Below are 19,249 nucleotides of genomic sequence, written 5' to 3' on the forward strand. Positions count from 1 at the left end.
GCTTTCTTCCCCTGGTGGTGTGTGTGCCTCTTTGCCAACCAAGAAGAAGGAGCTAATAAAGAGAGAGCTTGAACACATAACGCCCAGCGAGAGTACTCAGGTGCCATGTTGGATGGTGAGTCTGCTTTGTCGACGAGCCACAGACGGTCAGCAAGAGGACGTGTGTGGATTTAAGAGAAAAAGCCTCGTTTTTACCTTCCAGAGAGTAAAAACACAACAGACAGCTGTCAAATATGACTGCTATGAAAACACTGTCGCTCCTAAAGTATCGAACTAATAAAACTGGGTCTGGTGGTGGTTTTAACGTGTGCTCAGGCATTGCCATACTTTCCTAGCATCAGCATACCCTGCAGCCCTAACAGACAGCTGGTGGGTCGGAGGCGGGCCTTAACGGATGGCCCGTGTACTCTATTCAGAGTGTTGCTGACGAGCTACAGCCTGATTCAGCTCGGTGTGTGCCGCGTTGAAGCCAAGGTGACTGTTTACTGACGACCCCTAATGAGAGAATACACTCTCTATATGTGAGTAAGCAAAGATGCTGTGGTTTGGAAAAGCCATTAGTGCCGAATTCATTTTTGAATGAAACAAGGAACAGGGGGAAAAACGGGAGGAAGGCGGGGTGACCTATCAGCTGTGAGCTTTTAAAGCGAGCAAGGAAACAAGCCTAATGGCCTTTTTTTAGACCCTGAAATGTCAAAGGAGCATTTTTCCAATCGAAACACTTGACATCGGGGGGGACGTCATGGACATACAATGTTATTTACGGCCACAAGATGACTTCACCTAAAACAGGGATTCATCATCCTGTTGGGAACACATTTCCCAGGGACTTAAAAAAGAAGGGGAAAAAAAGACAAACAACCTCGTGCTTATTTCCCCTGACTCTTCGCTGCGCTGCTTTGGCAGAGAATGTTTCACCCGTTAAAGTGTTTAGAGGACTTGGAGCCTAAACACTGTGAGAGTCAAACAGTAGAGGCTGGGAAGTCTTCTTACGTATTTATTTAGCCGTTGTTCAGTTACATTAAGCCAGCCAAGACGCCCTGTCGGATCGCATTCATTAAATATGTATAGGGGAGCACAGGGTGGGCGATTAGGTCTGTAAATGCACACCTCCTTGCCCCCAGGTAGGAGTGGTACTTTGTGTGTTTGGGTTTCAGATGCTTTTTGTGGTCAGCATCCCTACTGTCCACTCAAACTCATCCCATTACAAGGGAAACTGCATTGCATTTGTTTCAGTTGATGCTAGGACCCTTTGCTAAGTCCCGCCCCTCGATTGCACACTATTCAGTGACCGTGGGGGCTCCATAGTAACGTAGATCTGACAGCTTGACGGAGTGGCAGTGGGGTTCAGGCTTAGGAAAGGGTCATTTTTCATTAACCAAATTACTCACCTACTGGTCCTACCAGTAGAGCTGTCACTCATTGAAAGATCTGTTCTTTGTAATAAGTCATTCAGCAAGAAAATAACATTAAAAGATACTGAAATAAAGCGTAAGTGGACAAAGACCAAAAGGACAACTAACCAACTAATCAACAAGGTGCCTCCCTTCCTTCCACCATCGTTACTGACTAAAAGCTTGTACTGCTGGCTTTCACAGTGGGCTCCTCACACTAATGCAAGCAGTCACATCGACGACATGGTCCGAAACGTCATCTCATCTCTGTCCTCCTCTCCCTCTCTGGCCGTCTCAATCCAAAGGGTTCAGAGTTTCCAACCGACTCTGGAAAGGACCTGACCGCAGCAGTGCTGCAGGAGTGTGTGAGAGGCACACACAAGTATGTACATATTCAGTTAAAAGGGGGCTAGCCGGTACATTATGTACGTGTGTGCATGTACATGTACTCTGTGTGTGTGTGTGTGTGCGCGCACTGAAGGTGTTTGCTCTAAACGGCGGGTCCCAGAAAAGCGGAAAACTGGCATCGAGGAAGCCTCAACACAGCCAAACCACTCATCTATTTGGGGCATCCGAGCCCACAGTAAGACTAGCAGAGGAGGGGAAAAAGAGGAGTTGGACGCCTGGCTATATGGTGTCCTCTGAGAAAACGGGTTCATTCAGGTGTCAGCGTTACGCAACACAATAACGTAGTTCCAATGCACAGAAACAAACAGGAAAAATGTGTGTTATTCCGCTACAGAGAGACTGAGAAGTAACTGGCGTTGCACCAACCAGCTCCCTGGATGTGTGCACACCTCTCAATGTCCTAGTAAGACCTACAGCATAGCGCGCTGAACCTACCTGTGACCGTCTTGGTTTTGGCTGGGCTGCTGGCATACTCTGATGCCTGATTGGACGGCTGTTTGGCCAGTGGTGTGCTTCCTACCGACGCCTCATCTTCTCTTCTTTTGGCCACAGGCACTGAACCTGGAGGCTGTAACACAATGTCAAGAATCAGAGAATCAGAAAGCTAATTATTCAGACTTTGTTTTTTATCCTTCCACTTGTTCTACGTTGGTAAGCCAGAGATCCCTTTAGAGAGCTTTAAAAACATGGAGACAGAGTGCATAATGCAAGATAGAATAGAGGCAGAGAAAGAGAGTGAGAGAAATGCGGTGGAACACAACAGATTCCTCCAAAACCAACAGGACTAGTGACAGCTCTGTGTTTCTTTTGAGCAGTCTCCCATGCTGGAGAGCGAACACACACACACACACACACACACACACACACAGTGAGGTGGCTTAGAGACAGGAATAAGGAAACCCCATTAGCATCAGCCAGCGGCAGCACTAGGCTATGCTGCAGCTGCACAAGGCTGTAAGCCAATGATGAACTGCAACCTGAGTAAACACCCACACACCCACACAATCACACACACATTTTATTGTAAACGATGTACAGAAAATTGGTAGAAAGATTCCTGTTCCCAGGTGCAAATCTCCATTATGCCACCACTAGTGGCTGTGCAGACTGTGTTCATAGCATAATAAACATAATAAACCCCTTATTTACAGGTAATACATGACTGTGAAACACTGCAGAGACAAAAAAAACATAGGAATGTTCAGTTCAGTTTGAATACTTGATGGAAATATTTCAAAGCGCTATGCTTAAAGCAGGTACCTTACCCAATCGCTCATTCCTGATGGATGACTTAGTATGAGCTAACTTCTTCTGCTGCACACACGCACCTACACACACACGCACTGAGGGGCGGTGAACACAGCCAAGGCAAAGGCCTGTTTGATTCCCAACCTTTTTCCCCCTCATATTCCCTGTCCCTTCATTACCCGCTTCCCCAACCATCTCCCTCTCCGTGTGGCCTGTGATTCTGCTCCCTCGGGAAGTTTCACATGACTTTCCTGTATTGTCTGCGACTACTGCTCTGATGTCCCCCACTGCTTTCTCTCACTTTGTGTTCTGTTCCTTGTCACCTGTACCCGCAGGTCTGTCCTTTGTACTCTGTCAGAAGACGAGTTAGAGAGGGAAGCGGCGTCTCCTACAGGGACTCAGGTTTTTCTCTTTCTCCTTTTCGTCAACTTTCTCTCCACTAAAGCTCTTGCCATTTGTCTCTTCACATGGGACATGCGTGCCCTTTTGCTCTCGCCCGCCTGTCCCCCATTGGCCAGATTCCTTGCCATCCTGACCCTACCGGTCCGCGTCCTCTCCCCCCTTTGTCCTTCACAGGCTGCTGTGTGGCCTTGAGCTGAAGGTCTACTCCGGGCCAGGCCTTGAGGAGTGGCCCTGACAGGCAGCTGAGCTCACAGAAACACACACAAACAAAATGTCTACACACACGTGCACACACACACACACACACACACACACACACACTGTGCATCGCTCACACTGGCTGCAGTTCAACTCATAACATCTGTTTACCCTCGTAGAGCAATAACCTCCAGAGAAAGGAGTTGGTGCAATTAACTCCCTCTCACTTTCTGTCTGCCAGACATGCGCACACACACACACACACACACACACACACTGTGCACATACATGCTGACAGTCCTTTCAAACTGCAGGAGGGATGAAACAGAGAAACTTGTTTAAAAAGGAAAAAATGTAAATATGATACTTTAATGTAATTGCCATATATCATAAAATGTACATGTACACTATATATATTTATATATAACCAGTCACATAAATGAGAAAAGTGTGTGCAAACCTTTGACTGGTACTGTGTATACACAGTACCAGTCAAAGGTTTGCACACACTTTATATATATATATATAGTGCACATGTACATAGTGTATTTGTAGGGTGAATCTGTGCTAAATCCCAGGCAATCAAACGGAGCATGCGTGTGCATGTATGTGGCGTGGGCAAAGAGACATTCCATGTCCACATCCACAAGCATCACCATGACCCCATATAATAAATATAGAGAGGGATGGGAGACAGGGAGCAGAGCACACTGGGCAAAAAGCAAGGTAGGGAGAGATTTACCTTCCCACCAGACCCTCTGTTGCCCATATAAAAGGAGCGGGGAGAAATGTTTGGATGGGGTACCTGCTGCTGCCTGCCGCTCCCTCTGTGAGGTTGGTGCAGCAGCCACATGCAGAAAACCGGGTCCACGTTGACAGCAATGCCCTGGACGCTGAGCAGCAGCACTGCACCTGGATGAGAAGCAAAGACAAAATGATTCAATAATACAATTCTGCTGACAAAGACGATCATGAATCGGCCGTTTGTTCGTTGAAATAAAAGAGTAAAAGACTAACAGGGAAGAAAGTGCAAAATCCCCCTGACCCGACAACTCAGCTGATTCACAGCAACAGTAGTGGGTCCTATCTGCCGCTGTGCTTATTTAAGTTTAGAGCCATATCGAAATGAATCACTGAAATCAATGTCAGGTACCGCAAGAGAGTGAAAGCTGCTCAGTTCGAGCGTGATATGCTTCCTCCGTCCCTTCACCCAGCGTCCCGGTGACCTACGGGTGGGTATCCTCGGCTGATCGGAGTCCAGTTTGCCTCAATTAAAGCCTTCAAGTGCTATAAGCCAAGAATAACATTTTCTTTTGATAAAATTTCTATGAAACTGGAGATCCTTCTCTGGGTTTTGGTTCACTCTTAAAAAATAATCTGCAGCAACAATAAGCGGGGCCCTGAGGTAATACATTAGGATTCTATCAATAATGACTCCCATGCCGCCGGGATTAGCGCTGGGGTCTCTGGCGTGCCGTGGAATGTCCCGGCATGACGAGAGGAGGATGTTTCAGCTCTAGCAGGACTTTCGTCAGTTAAATGGAGCTTTGGACAAAACCCGGTCTTCTGTTTCAGGCCCCGGGGCAAAGCTAGGAGTGTGTAAGTGTCAAGGTAAAAGTGTGTGTGTGCATTTCGCCTTCCAGCAAAGCCTGATTGCTTGATGCTTTGAAAGTCTCCAAAGCATGGACAAAGCACAATTATAAACTCTCCCTGAACGCACACATTTTTGTGAGCTCTCCAGCTTGGCAGGAGTTGCTCCCTCCGCCATTATTCCCTGTGAACAATGCAAATAAAACTGCTCCAATTTGCTCCACTTTTACAACGTTCAGTGATTTGTGGCATGTGAGCCTGTGTGTGTGTGTGGGGGGGGGGGGGGGGGATCAGTACAGTCAAATATATATATATATATATGTGTTTGTGTGTTTAATGTACAAAGTCTGTGCTGTGTGTTCATTCACAGTACAGCATGATGTAATATTCTGTAGTGCATGCATCAGCACTAGTGAGTGTGTGTGTGTGATCATTATTTACCAGGTGCACCGGTATACTCAACTTTAATAAGTTATTGGCAAAGAACCCTTTCTCAGGGAGAACTTTTCTCTTCCTCTATCGTTTCATCTGTCTTTTTTTCTACTCGCCTTCACTTCGATCTTCCTTCACTATTCCTCTATGTGTGGCTCCTTAACAGTGGCCCCTCTGGCATTTGTCCCTGCTTCAATTCCATTCTGAAACACCTCGTGTACCTCTACAGCTTGCTGCACCCTCGGAGACCATACCTCCACCCTGCCTCGTCATCCTGCATCCACCTCTCTCCACCCGCCCCCCTCCTCCTGATGAGGAATCACAACCTCAGCCCTGTGGCTTGAACTCCCCCACCACAGTGTGGCTGCGTAATAGGCTTTGGCTGTGGCTGCAGCGCCGGGGCCCCCGGCTTCAAGTGGTTTTCATAATGGCCCGGAACAGCTTGAACGTTATGGGACCCAAAAGGGCCGGGAACGGGGCTCAGCGCAGAGATGTATTCGATAAATCGGCTGACTCAAAACTGTGGTTGATGGGACTGCACGGAGCACGACAAAGCACGTAAGCAGATATGAGTCATGGCACAATAAATCCCATTGCTAAGTAGATGGATCACTTATTAAACAGTGATTACAGAGATAAATGAGCAAAGGAAAGTGTATAAAATGCCTAATTGACAGTAAGTTTCCCATCCAGAGCAGACTGCACTGCATCGTCATGAGCTCCAGCCAAGGCAGACTCACTGAGCTGCTACAGCTTCTGGGTGGAGGCAGATGCTCTGGAGTGCAGACAGCCGAGTTGTCTCGTCATCAGCTGAGTCTGAAGCTGAGTCTGAGGGCATCTTATCATGGGAGTCTCTTCAAACACCCTGTTTTTTGTATGGCTCTCTCTCTCTCTCTCTGTGTGTGTGTGTTGGGCAGCAGCACAGAAACAAAAGATGTGTTGACCTGACCTACGACGCTTTGAAGTCCCTTCGCCAACGAGACGCGGCCCTCGTGGCCTCGGCGGCAGGCTAGATGTGTGTTTGCTGTGCTCTAGTCAGGTGGCATGAGGGTCATTACAGGAATTCATCCCAAACGATAACACAAGTGTTTTTCTTGCTTCCTAAATGATTCCCCAAGAAAACACCAGAAAACTGCTCAAGGCCTGAAAAGTACACACCCACATCTGTAAAGACACCCTCACCTTGACTTACCCACAGCGGGCCCATTAATGTCACCGCTGTTGTTTTTTTTTCTTCCGAGGACCAGTAGAGAAAGCAGGCGGCTGTCGGCCTCGCAGCCTGAGGCTGCAGACTCCTCTTAGTAGAGCAAGACCTCTGACCTCTAGAGCCCGCCTAGGTCTCCTCCTTTCCCCAATAATCCATCAGCCACACGTCTCTCTGTCATATTGTCTTTTTTAATCATGTTAAGTCATTTATACATCTTTGAATGCAAAAAAGTCTGCTTTTGTTCAGTTGCTGCGAGCATGAAATCCGATAAAGGGGGAGCGGTTGGGTCAGTGCAAGTTCAAACAACCAGTGGAGACTAGAGCCCTGATTGGGGGCACCACCTCCCAACTACAGGGGTCAGAGTTACAGGCAGCGCCGAGAAGCGGAGCGAGCCCCTCCCCCCAGGTACGCGGAGGGGAGGATGAATTCATGTTTGAGCTAGCTAACCCCCCCCCCACCCCCCCTCACCCTCAGAATCGCTTTATTGTTGGACGCGAGGCAGCGCTGGGACCCCGCGTCCAGCTCCTCCAACTGAAAATAAATAAATAAAGCCCGCCTCGCATCAGCCAGATGACTTCTGACAGGTTTGGTTAATTTTGAAGCCAAGTAGCAAAACAAAACATTACGCCAGCGCGCGGGGCCTGCGCTGCCTTTAATTGCTTTTCCGATGAGCTCATGACTTGAAGGTGTCCTGGAGCTAGCCACACGGCCCGACAGGTGTTCTGCTGGTGTGTGTGTGTGTGTGTGTGTGGATGACTCTGAGACCGTGTGTCCGTGAGAGCTGGAGCTGTTGACACCGCTGAAAAAAAGGCGCTCAGCGGTGTGTGGGTGAGTGCGGACATGTGCGGGCTGCTGACCCGGCGGGCCCGGGGGGCAATGCCGCCGCAGGAGCCCAGGGGCTCAGGAAGGACACGGGCAGGATTTGACTGGAAACAGATCCCGGCCCTGCGGAAAGCCTGCTCTCACTCCAGGGCTCAGCCCTGGATGCCGGTAATGTGCGCCTGTGCATGTGTGGCTTTTAAGAGACGCTAAGCTTGCGTAAGTGTGTGTGTGTCTTTTAAACATGGCTCAACTGCGGTAGCCTGCAGCTGACAAGCTGACCCCACCTCGTAAAAGGTGACTACTGCTGTGGGTACTGTAACGGTAAGCAGGGATTCAGCCCGGGCAAAGGCAAACAAAAAGAGGGATGGAGAGACAGAAGCAGAGAAACGCCTCCAAACACACAATCAAGGACACGGTAGACGGAGATCCAACAATGGATGATGACAACGTATTTTCTTAATCTACATGAAAAGTGACGAGGCCTCGGAGTTTGGTTGTCGGTACGTGTGATTGGCGGGATGTCTGTAGTAAGCTTCCATAGCATGCCAGTGTGTGTGTGTGTCTACATTACACGCGTGTTGAAAGATCCATGTACACACATGCATCCACTACGTCATTACAGATCTGCGCATGAGCACACATGTCAACACGTGTTACCAGATGATTATGTATGGAGCAGTAGAGCACAAGAGACATCCGTCCCCATGTCCCATCAGGGACGAGCCTCCTTCCTTCCCATCTGCCCGGCTTTCCATGACTCACGGCTGCTGTTCAAGTCCAGACAAAAGCACTGACCTCTGTGCAGCACTGTTGTACGGAGGCTTTAGGTGGCGCACACTTCCACAGTAGCTACTTCCCTGTGTACGTCTGGTGTGCACGTTGTTATTTCAACACTATACACTACACTATAGAACCTGTCTAAAAGCAGTACCATGAAACCAGTGTCCGCCCTGAGTCTCTTCCTCCAGCCATATTTTTGGGCCCCGTCTATTCCTCTCAAAGTATTCCTCCAAAATGTTTCTTTTTTTTTCTATCTTGAGCATCCATTCCAGCTTTTCTTGGACCTGTCTCAAGACTTTTAGCCATGAGCTTCTGCAATACTTCTAGTTGCAGCTCTCCCCTCAGTCTCTCACCTCTCCCTTCCCCCTGTGGCCGAGGCGGGTTGACATAAAATGCATCACTTCAGGTGGGCCTGGCCGGCTCTCTGCCTGCTCCAGCTTTAAATATCATGAAATTGAACTCACACTAAATACCTGACCATGTTAGAATGACCGAGTGCACATCGCTGGTATGTAACGATACACCAGAAGTGAGTTGGAAGCAGCAGCTCTGTTGAGCTCACCATGTGGAAGGGGGGGGGGGGGGGGGGGGGGGGGATGTCAGCAGCCAAACTTATCGCGTTCTTGTTGATTCATGGGCTCCATAAATCCACATCACCTCTCCTGGTGTTGAAAAGACGGCCAGACTGAGCCTCTGCTGAAACCCAAGCAGCCGTGATGTGGACTGTCCCAGCAGTTATCTCCCTTCCTATTCCCTCTCCCCACACGCCGCTTCTCCCCCGTTTGCCCGCAGAAACGCTCTCTTTCTGTCTCCCTCGCTTCCAATCACACTGCAGGAAAGCGCTTAAAGTCACGACCAAATGTGACCTGGCGCTTGTCGGCAAGATAGCTGGCCTTTTTAATGGGAGACCAAACAGACTCGGCCCTGATTGCATTAATGCATCAATACCATATCCATCACAGATGTACAGTGCACTGTGTGAACTCCCAAAAGAGCCCTTGTGTAGTGTAAGAGAAACAGGAGAGACACTTCTGAGCTCATTAAAATAAACAGACTTCTGCTTCTGCTGCTGCTTTCCCACAGACACATTGAGTTTTGCATAGTTACCTTGAAAACTCCTTATCCCTGCTATCAGTCAGCTGGCTCATGGGCTTTCTCTGCGGTTCAAGCCGAGTTCTCTCACTTAGTCGTGAGGAAGGGGGGGAGCCAAGTCAGTTAATGTCTGTCATTAGCTGGGGTTCCTTCCAAGCATTTTATATTCATTACATTGCAGCAAAGCCCAAATGAAAACAGCAAAATTTGAGGTCCATTTGATTTGGAAATAGAGACTCATATATATTCTTCATGGTAAAAATGTCCATAAAGATAATACTTTGTCAAATAGATGCTAATGTTTTAGAACATTAGTTAGAACAGAGAGAATATACCCAGTTATATTTGTAAAATAAGATATCTGCGCAAAATATATGCTTCACCTGCACGTCCTCTCCCCCTGTCTGCGCGTCTCAGCTCAGGGCCCGGCCCAAAAGGGGCAGGTCTAAGAAGCAGTTTAGAAAATGACTTATTAAAGATTTATTTGAGTGACATATCATTTAGCCAATCAGCGTCCTAAAATAGATTCATTCCCATATCATATATATATATATATAAATTAATATACTAAATTGTATGATAAAGATGTCCTTATAATGTTATATTGCTTGTTTTTTTGCATTAAATCATACTGAGAAGTTTTCATCACCTGCAGCCGCTGCTGTAATGCTAATTACATTGTACTTTTGTACTTTTCTTTTTCATCATTAAAGGACTTTCCATACGGTGGGGAGGTAGGATAGCATTAAAAAACTGAGAAATGTGGAAAAACCTGCACGGGATAATATGCGTTGAATGTCTACAGCTTTTATTGTGAAAGGTTAAAAAAGGAGGAGTGGATCCAGTGTGCGCTCTTTGTTAAGCTTTAAAGGCTTATCGGAGCAAAAAGCCTTTTTATTTGGTTGTTTGGTAAATATCTGTATATACCATACATGCACGTATTTCTATTGGTTGAACTTGATGCAGAATGTTGCTGCGGGGAAGTAAAAACATTTTTGTGCAAATGAATCACAAAAAGCTGTAAAAAGCTGTTAACGTCTCCTTACATCCACCCTTCTCTTCACTTATATATCTTGCCGATTATGTTTTGCAATCAGTTCTTTTTTTTACGATCCGGAGCATCATGGCACCGTTACTTGCTGCCCCTCTGTCACCATCCAGAATCTGACCAGCCGTGTGATCCAGTCGGGTTTTGCCAACACGGTGGTTCCCCCCAGTCCTCCCTGCCTTTTCTCTCCACAGCACTTCAGCCGTCTGGAGAGACAGCTGAGGGCGAGATCCTGTCTTCAATTACCTCCAAGTCTCTGCACCTCTGTGCAGAATCTCGGCTGTCTCAGTCTTTTGTCAGCTCGGTAAGCTTAGTAATGATCTCAGTGACAGATCAAAATCACTTGCTGAGACGTGGGGGTCACTCGGGAAGCTAGGACTGCTTCACAGAAGGATTTGGCGTTTGCACGGCAGCATGCAATGGATCCTGTCCTTTGGACTGTCTCAATGTGTCTACCGGTCTGGCTGTTATCCAGAGAGCGTCTCTGTTTGGTCACCAGGCAACTTTGTTCCAAATACTTTACATTTGGCCCCGCCGTAGGCGATATGCAGTCACTGATGAGGCATTATTGCGCTGTGCTCCTCAGAGAGCAATAAAAGAGTGTAGCCAGGTTTACAATGGTTTTCCTTGGATGTGCAGTTTGTTACTGCTCGAGTTAGCTACCGGGATCTTACGTTTGTTCCAAAGAAAACGTAGCTGCTGCTGCCAGAAACATGTCTGTGTGTTTGTTGGGGTGGTGGGGGACCCCTAGAGGATTGTTTCCTTCAAAAACCTTGGAAGAGTTGAGGAATCTATTGAGGGGATCAGTATTTTCATATAACTACTGAGAGTGTAATACAAACAGTGTAATTAAAGCAATTGATTACAGTTTTAGAGGACTGTTTTCATAAAGGAAACAGAAAAGCATGTTTGCCAATTGTGGCAGTGAGGTAGGTCTCTCTGAAAGTATCATAGTGTGTATATTATTACTATGCATTATATATACTGTGTGAGTTTTACTCTCTATTAAACTGGATAACTATTCCTCTGTCGACCTCTCACCTTCCCGTGGAATGGGCTCTGCACTCGCTCTGCAAACCAACAGCAGAATAATAAATACATAAGTTATGGACCAAGAGTGAAATGTACGGAGATGTTTGAATATAAAAGCTAATATCTCTTGTGCTATCCATCTCCTCACTTCTTGCTCCCCCCCATCTACCTTGTCCTCCTCCTGCTTGCCACAGTAGATCAAAGATTACTCCTCTTAAAGACAAAGCTGTAAGTGGTTGCACATTTGAACCATTTAGCAATTTGGCCTAATGGTTTCACGATGAGCCGTTTTAGCTGCGACGCAGGGACGGAGGGGCATAGAAGGGGTGTTGAGCACAGTGAAACCCTAGCTCTGATTGGCTTGGATTAACTTCTGCAGCCAGGGGGTCACTGCGGTGTCAACGCTGAGAGGGATGAGCTCAAACAGAGATAGGATGAGGAGAACTGGACTATTAGGAGACGGCAAAATTCACGCCAAGACTGGAGGCTAGAAAAATGAGAGGAGGATTGTATGGGGCTGATGTAGATTGTGACTTGTGTTCCAGGAAGGTGAGTTGGTATAGTTGTGCATCAGGAGCTTAGTGCTCTCTCTCTGCTCAATTAACCCAGAAACTTTGTGTTAAAAAAACACATAAGCATTGAGCTCACTAAGGACATCTCATACGCGTGTGTGTGTGTGTGTGTGTGTCCTAAAGCTTCAGAAGAAGAGCTCCTCTTTATCTCTGGCCCTGTCATTAGAACCTGTTGAATGAAGCCGCGGTCTGAACGCGTCCCACTGACAACAGAGTAAAGGCACTCATGTCCGCACGCACACTGATGACAAAGGAAGAGGTGTTTACAGCCATCGGCGCTGTATTCAATGCAGTCACACAACACCAACACGTGCACACATGTACAGCATTGCGTGGGCCACCTGCGACTCAGGACATCCAGACTGCCATCAGCTGCCCTCAGCATTAACAAACCGTGGCACAAAAGCAGCAATGAGTCAGCTACTCTAAACACACTTGAAACCGCTCCCTGGACTTGGCTTATTGTAGAGTAACAGGGCAGATGGGGAGGAGAGGGAGATAGGGCGGAGTATAGGGATGAAAAAGAAGAACAAGGGAGGGAACAGGATGAGGAGAGGAAATGAAGGGAGGCAAGAGGGAGGAAAGGTGGGGGAGATGTACGAAGATAGGGAGCAAGAGCAGGAGGGAGGAAGGACGAGAAGCCTTTGAAGGTATAGAAGCAACAGCAGCCAGACACTGAACTTCTCCTTTTAGCTGCTAATCTGAGAGTTAGCATCAGGACACAGGCCACATCTAAAGAAGTGAAGACCCATTCTGTCTATCTCCACGACTAATAAAAAATGAATAGTGTGTTTGAGAGTTGTGATGCACACTTGGAATGAACCATTGTTTTTCTCAGGCACCATTAAACTGCACCTTTCCTTATTCATGCAACGCTGAAACACAGAGAGCAGCAAGCGGGCCCCGCCAACCATCCACCCCCCCTTTCTTGGACGACTGTCGCCTGATGAGAAAAAAGGGACAAGACATATTCGGCCATGGTGGCTAGGACAAATCCCAAGGTGATCCAAAGAACAACATAAATGTCTTTGTGGAAAATCTTGAACTTGACGAAAATGGAAAAAGGAAAATGGAAAGGGGAGGACCCCCCTCCCACCACTACCTTGAGAATAAGTGGCTCATGCCATTTATAGGAATGTAATGGGAGAGTGCTGGAGGATAAGCTGTTCCAACTGTATTGCTTATCGCAGTGAACCCTAATTGTAATCTTCAAAACACGCTGTTTCGGAACGGCTTCCAAATTGGGCATACGTAAGTACGGCGATAATGAATTGGCATCGTCCACCACTCTTGATACCGGCAACCAGCTGCTAGAGCAGGAAATATCTGAACCATAGTTGGTCAATAATGTGTGCAGCGGCATTACGTAAGCCTGCACAGTGGAAGAATGTAGCCCTGCTCTTTGGTCCCAATCCATACCACGCCGTTCACTCCACTGACTCAGACTCAACATGAGAAACAGCTCCAGATATCACACACCATGTTGTTGCACTCAAAGCAATCACTAAGCGCTTCATACGGCCAAGCTTGTGGCCCAGCATCACTTACATGCTCATTTTCAGATATACTTGCAGGCCTGATAAGCCAATAAAAAAAAATACACAGAGATCCTATATACATTGTTTCATGTGTTCACACAGCAGCCACCTATTTAACCATGGAACAGGGGTACAAGGGCTGATGTGGGACCAGGTCCTACTTAAAGTTCAGGAGAAGGTGGTGCATGACTCTTACTGGGGATCTAAGATGTGTATCCTTCTATTCTGTAGAAGCTCTCTGAACATGGTGGCTGAACTTTTAATTATGAGACAGAGGACGGGGCAGCTAATCTCTAGTGGCTATTAGCCTGGGGAACAGTCCTTTCATCTGCAGCTCTTGTATATGCTGCAAGGGGAAGAGAGTGGTGCTAGGACTGCCTGTGTTTACTGCCTGTTTATCTAAGTGGGCATGTGGAGGGCTGGGGGGGAGGGGGGGTCAAACCACACACAGCGAGAGGAGTCCAGGACCCCCAGAGGACCACTAAAAGTGATGAGATTTTACAACTACTGCTTGGACTGTGACTACTGCTGCTGCTGCCGCGCACACACACACACACACACACACACACACACACACACACTTTTGAAGTAACAGACTGACTCGGAGTGATGAGAGTTTATTACTACTGTGTTGAGACTAAGTGCCCCCGGGGGCAGGAAGACGAGTTGAGGGTTCCTGTGGACCCCAAGGCCCCTAAGGCAAAGATAGGGAAACATTGAGCGGGGCCGAGCTTGTATACATTAGATTGTTACTTTAAGTCTGCTATGTTTACATTATACATTGAGACCGAGTAATAATAATATGATTAATAAGGCAGCAAACTCTGGGTGTGAAATGTGAAGTCAGTGCTGAACAGTAAATTGGTGATGGTAAACCACATAATAAATCCTAAACACCAGAGAACAAGCGTTGCTGTTATGTTACATCGAAATGTTGCACAGTAAGCACATTAATCAGAGAGGTCTCCCTCGTGGCAGATGGTCGTACTGCTACCACCTGTGTGATCCCCATCCCTAGTACCACAGAAGACGGCTTTGTGCCTACCCAGGGAGGGAGAGACTGAGAAAGCCACTAGCTAGCAGCAAATCAAAGGGCGGCCAGCCTGGTTTGTTTTCTCACGGTACAGGGCCCGAGTGGAAAAAAAACGACCAAATCAAATAAACCTTTAATTTGACTGAAATTGGAGGCAACAAGCGCTGCTGTAAGAAAAGGCTGTGAAGTGTGATTTCTTGTGGTTTGGGTTAATCCTGATTGAGGAGCCCCTGAGTTGAAATGTCAGCAATATGAGACTAAAACAAAAATAATTACATCCAGAGTTAATGAACACAACTGCCTGAGGCCCGGGGAACTGGAGAGGACAAGGAGGGGGTTTGGGGGAGAGAGGGGTGGGCGAAAGAGCAGAGAAGTAAAAAGAAGGAGGGAGAAACACAGAAGGTCAAAACCATATTTGTCCGAGCAGCGACACCACTCAGCCTCTTTTTGGTAAAACAATAAATTGTACACAAAGCGACTAACATTCTAATGCTACGCCATGGTTACTATTCCCCCTCTTGTCTGGATAAAGGATGAAACATGTGGTATGACAGTACCACGCCCCTTCTGGTTTACGCCGTCCCTCTCCCACCTGCTTTCATCTCTGCGCTATGTCTACACCACGTCTCAGCTGTGCCAGGGAGCTGCCCATTACAACAACACCAGTCCCTGGTGCTGGAAGGCACCTGTGTGAGTCTAGGGATACAAGTGCACATTGTATGTCTGTGCATTTGTGTACAGGATGCAACCTGAAGACAATGGTGTGGCTCGCTCTAAACTATCTAAAGCCCATTATCCATGAATGTGTATATTTTCTCATAACATGACAGATGTAATGCTGACATTGACCTGCAGCTGTGATTTGCGTTGTGGCTGCTGTGATCAAATTACGCCATGCTCTAGCTCTCTTCTCGAGTCAAGAAATGACCTCAGAATGTGTCAGTCTTAGGTCTTATTTCTGCTTATTTAACAGCACAAACTGTACATTCATTAAACCCTGTAAGAAGATATTTAGTCAAGAGTACATCAAATACACTAAACATGTTTAAATATGGGTAGACCCTTGTGGTCATCTGTAAGAAAAGACCAGCCTTCAACACCATCTTTAATGCAATACTCCAGTTATAGAGCAACACGCGCGGCGGGTTTGAGTCCACAGTTGCTTGTATCTCCTCGAGGACACAGCCTCGGTGCTCTTGGGGCTGGCCGCCCCGCTGTGCAGCTGCTTGAGGGGGATGCGTCTAGGCAGAGAGCCCCGCAGAAACAACAACAACCCACATCAAAGGAGTTCCACTGCTGGAACGTGATTATCGACCTTTATCCCATGAGTGGACGAGTCCTCCCTGCGCTAAAGCATCACTCACTGGCGTGGGGAGGGACAGGTTGCTAAATACAAGCTGACCACAAACTGATCCCTTAGTCATGTCTTCCTTAAGTTTGTCTTTCTACTTTACCCCCTGGACTTTTTCCAGTGAAACTCTACTTTCTCAAAGCTTCATGCTGTAAATGATCAAGTGAGCACACTCTGAGGGACACAGGGAGATAGCCATAGAGCATTCGATCACTGATCTATCCATGTGGTCCGCCGAGTCACATCACAAGCTCTTGGAGCGATTCCTTGCAGAGTCCCCGCTCCAGCAACTGTTGAAGAAATGTCAAACACAGGGGACCGCTGGTGACAGAGTGCTGACAGTTCTCCCTCTCCCCTCGTCAAGCCCAGCCTGTGGTACTTTATACCATAAAAAACATTGGGTCGGAGTAGAGTTCCATGTGAACTACGTTATTTCTTTAGAATTAGGTTTAGGCTCCGGTGTTTGAGATGAAAGTATATTGGCAACTTGGCAACGTAACTAGCTAAGCCTCTCCGGAAGCCGGCTGAAACCCTGATCTGAGCGTCAACATGGTCTTACTTTCACTGTAAGTGAATGGGCTAATATAACAGTGGGGATGAAGCCGTCATCTCTTTGAGCTCCAGAGGAGTTGAGTAATAAAGACCAGACAACAGGCTCAAACCGGCGGGGTCTCTTATTCCAAGCCCAAGGGACGGTCAACGTTACCTAACTGTAAAGGATTGTGTTCGCCCGTACTGTGGTTGCTGCAAGGTCAGGACCCTGAGACACGTAGGGTTGGACAACATGGACCTCATCTGCATGATGTCACCTACCTGGCTTAAAGGCTGCCTGAAGGGCTTCTGAGACCCCTATTGGTACTACGCAGATGATTTTCAATTGGTGGGTGAGGTGATGCTCAGCCTAACTCATGGTATCCTACTATTCCATCGCTGCACTCCTCTTGATGCCGACATACAGACTGCAAATAAAACATGCGTGCAAAGTGCAGGTATATTATTTTCAGATTTTTCTTTACTTAAATCTCCAGATTTCTCCAGTAATTGTTGAGACCATATCATATTTTGTGACTGGGTGCCGAGGAGGAGGCCGTGACCACGGCGGGTCTTGCGCATGGTTTCCAATCGTTGCCTCCCCACTGTTGGAGATATGCAACTAGCCAAGCCAATTTTTATAGCTGGGATTGCGGAGCCAGCCCTCTGAAACACAGTGGCTGCTCAGCCCACACTACGCAGAGAGCTGGACCACGTTGTGCAGTCAAACATCTGGCCCGCTCACACACAGTGGTAAACATTTTGACTGAGCCTGCTGCATGCTCCAAATGCCATGAAAAACACTCTTCTCATGATTGCTTCATTTTTTGTAATTTGAGGCAACAGTGTCGAAAAACACAAACTTGGTCAACCCAGACTTGGGAATTTCATAATTGTACAAACAACCTGCATGCAAGCAAACACACAAAAACAAATCAACTTAGTACAACTGACTTATATTGTAACATTGTACTTAGTAGTACCATAGGTCGCATTAGGCGGCACAGCATCCACCTGCGGCAGAAACCAGCTTGGTAGAAGCTGGACACGTCCACTTCATGGAAAACAAACGCATACTTGCAAATACAAGGTAAGGTACACAAGTGTGCGAGCCCCCCCCCCCCACCCCAGACACACACACATACCCACACACACTAGCAGCGAATGAAACTGCAGTCCGTGCTGTGGATAATGGCCCTGACGTCAGGCAGACCTATAAACCCAGCTCAGGTGTGGGTTTATTTTTTTTGGACCTATCAGATAAGTCATGAAATAAGAATCGCACTGACAGACCCGCGGCTAAACAATAAATCGCCTCTCACACTTTCTAAAATATGTGAAGTAGGATTGCTGTTCAAATAAACCCTGGCATCTCTTCAGGCACGCTGGGTATGGTGCCATCTGACATATTCCACCTCCCCCCAACTGGAGTAGCAGCCACCGCTGAAGAGTGCGCTGCACTGTTGGCCCAGAGCAGTCGTGGAAGACAGCTGCTGGGCCAGAGAACATCTGGAAAGGGCACGAGAGGTGCTTGTTCATTGTGGGTAGAAAAAAAAGGCTGAAATGTTGAGTCATAATGGACCAATAGTTATTAAGAGGCCAGGAGTCAGCATTAGAAAAGTGATTACTTTATGTGCCATTGGGTAAAATGAGCTAAACATTTTAAAAATGCTTCATTACAGTATATAACAGCTGCATACACCCATTTATAATGCAAGGTCTGGCTCTGACACGCTCATGGGTGGATCAGGACTGTATACAAGTTCCACATATTAATGCAAAAAGATCCCTCAGTCCGTCATGGGGTCTAACTAACACATCATTGATCGGATGTTATGGTACATGAAATGTCAGAAAAGGGTCAATAATGCAGAACAGTTTTCCAAAGCCCAAGATGACGTAATACAATGTTTTTGTTTGTGCACAACTCAAAATATTCCGTTTATTCTCCCAGAGGATAAAGAAAACCTTCAAATCAGCACATTTAAGAAGCTGGAATCTGAATATTCTTTTATGTTCTTCCTTAAATCAAAGAATTGATCATCAAAATACTTGCAGATTTAGTAGCTGATAATATTAATATCTGAAACTACATGCATGGCTCTTAAAGCATCTGCATGCTGAGCTGGCAACATAAAGAGAAATGGATGTCCCTGGCATTTCTGTCCTTCAGAACCTCAGCTAACTACCGCTAACTTCTGTCATTTTTGTACATTCAGCAGTCCCCGTCCCCTGGTACTGACCTCCCTACGGTCCTCTCGGGTTTCCACTCATCCCGACCCACCATAAAGTTAAGGGAGTGTGGACATGATCTGCGGAGCTGCTGGCTCACCCCGCTGCGACCCGCCCCACATGCTTTACTACATCTGATTACATCTATAGCTGTCAACCACAAAGGAGCTCCCAAGGGGAATGCCTGCAAGAATCTGCTGTGGTCGGGGTACATCCCACATGACACTGCAGCCCGGTGGTGAGGGGGCTGAGCAACCAAGCAATGCTCTCAGTTGTCTCCAACGTGCCATCGGTGCAGCATACATGGGAACATGCCCGCCTCTCTATAAAGTCTGATTC

General features: G+C 47.2%; 1 protein-coding gene across 4 annotated transcripts in view; it reads right to left on the minus strand.

The window, feature by feature from the left end:
* LOC119197296 (intermembrane lipid transfer protein VPS13B-like) overlaps positions 1-19,249 on the minus strand; it is a 265,877-nt gene that overhangs the window by 156,498 nt on the left and 90,130 nt on the right. For all 4 annotated transcript variants that reach the window (XM_062565592.1, XM_037453487.2, XM_062565593.1 and 1 more), the window contains exons 20-21: positions 4,456-4,562; positions 2,238-2,370 (exon numbers count right to left, since the gene is read on the minus strand). In XM_062565592.1, the coding sequence (XP_062421576.1) occupies positions 2,238-2,370; positions 4,456-4,562 (240 nt within the window). The remainder of the gene's footprint in view (positions 1-2,237; positions 2,371-4,455; positions 4,563-19,249) is intronic.

This window comes from Pungitius pungitius, chromosome 11, assembly GCF_949316345.1.
Source record: "Pungitius pungitius chromosome 11, fPunPun2.1, whole genome shotgun sequence".
In the NCBI taxonomy this organism is placed as follows: Eukaryota; Metazoa; Chordata; class Actinopteri; order Perciformes; family Gasterosteidae; genus Pungitius; species Pungitius pungitius.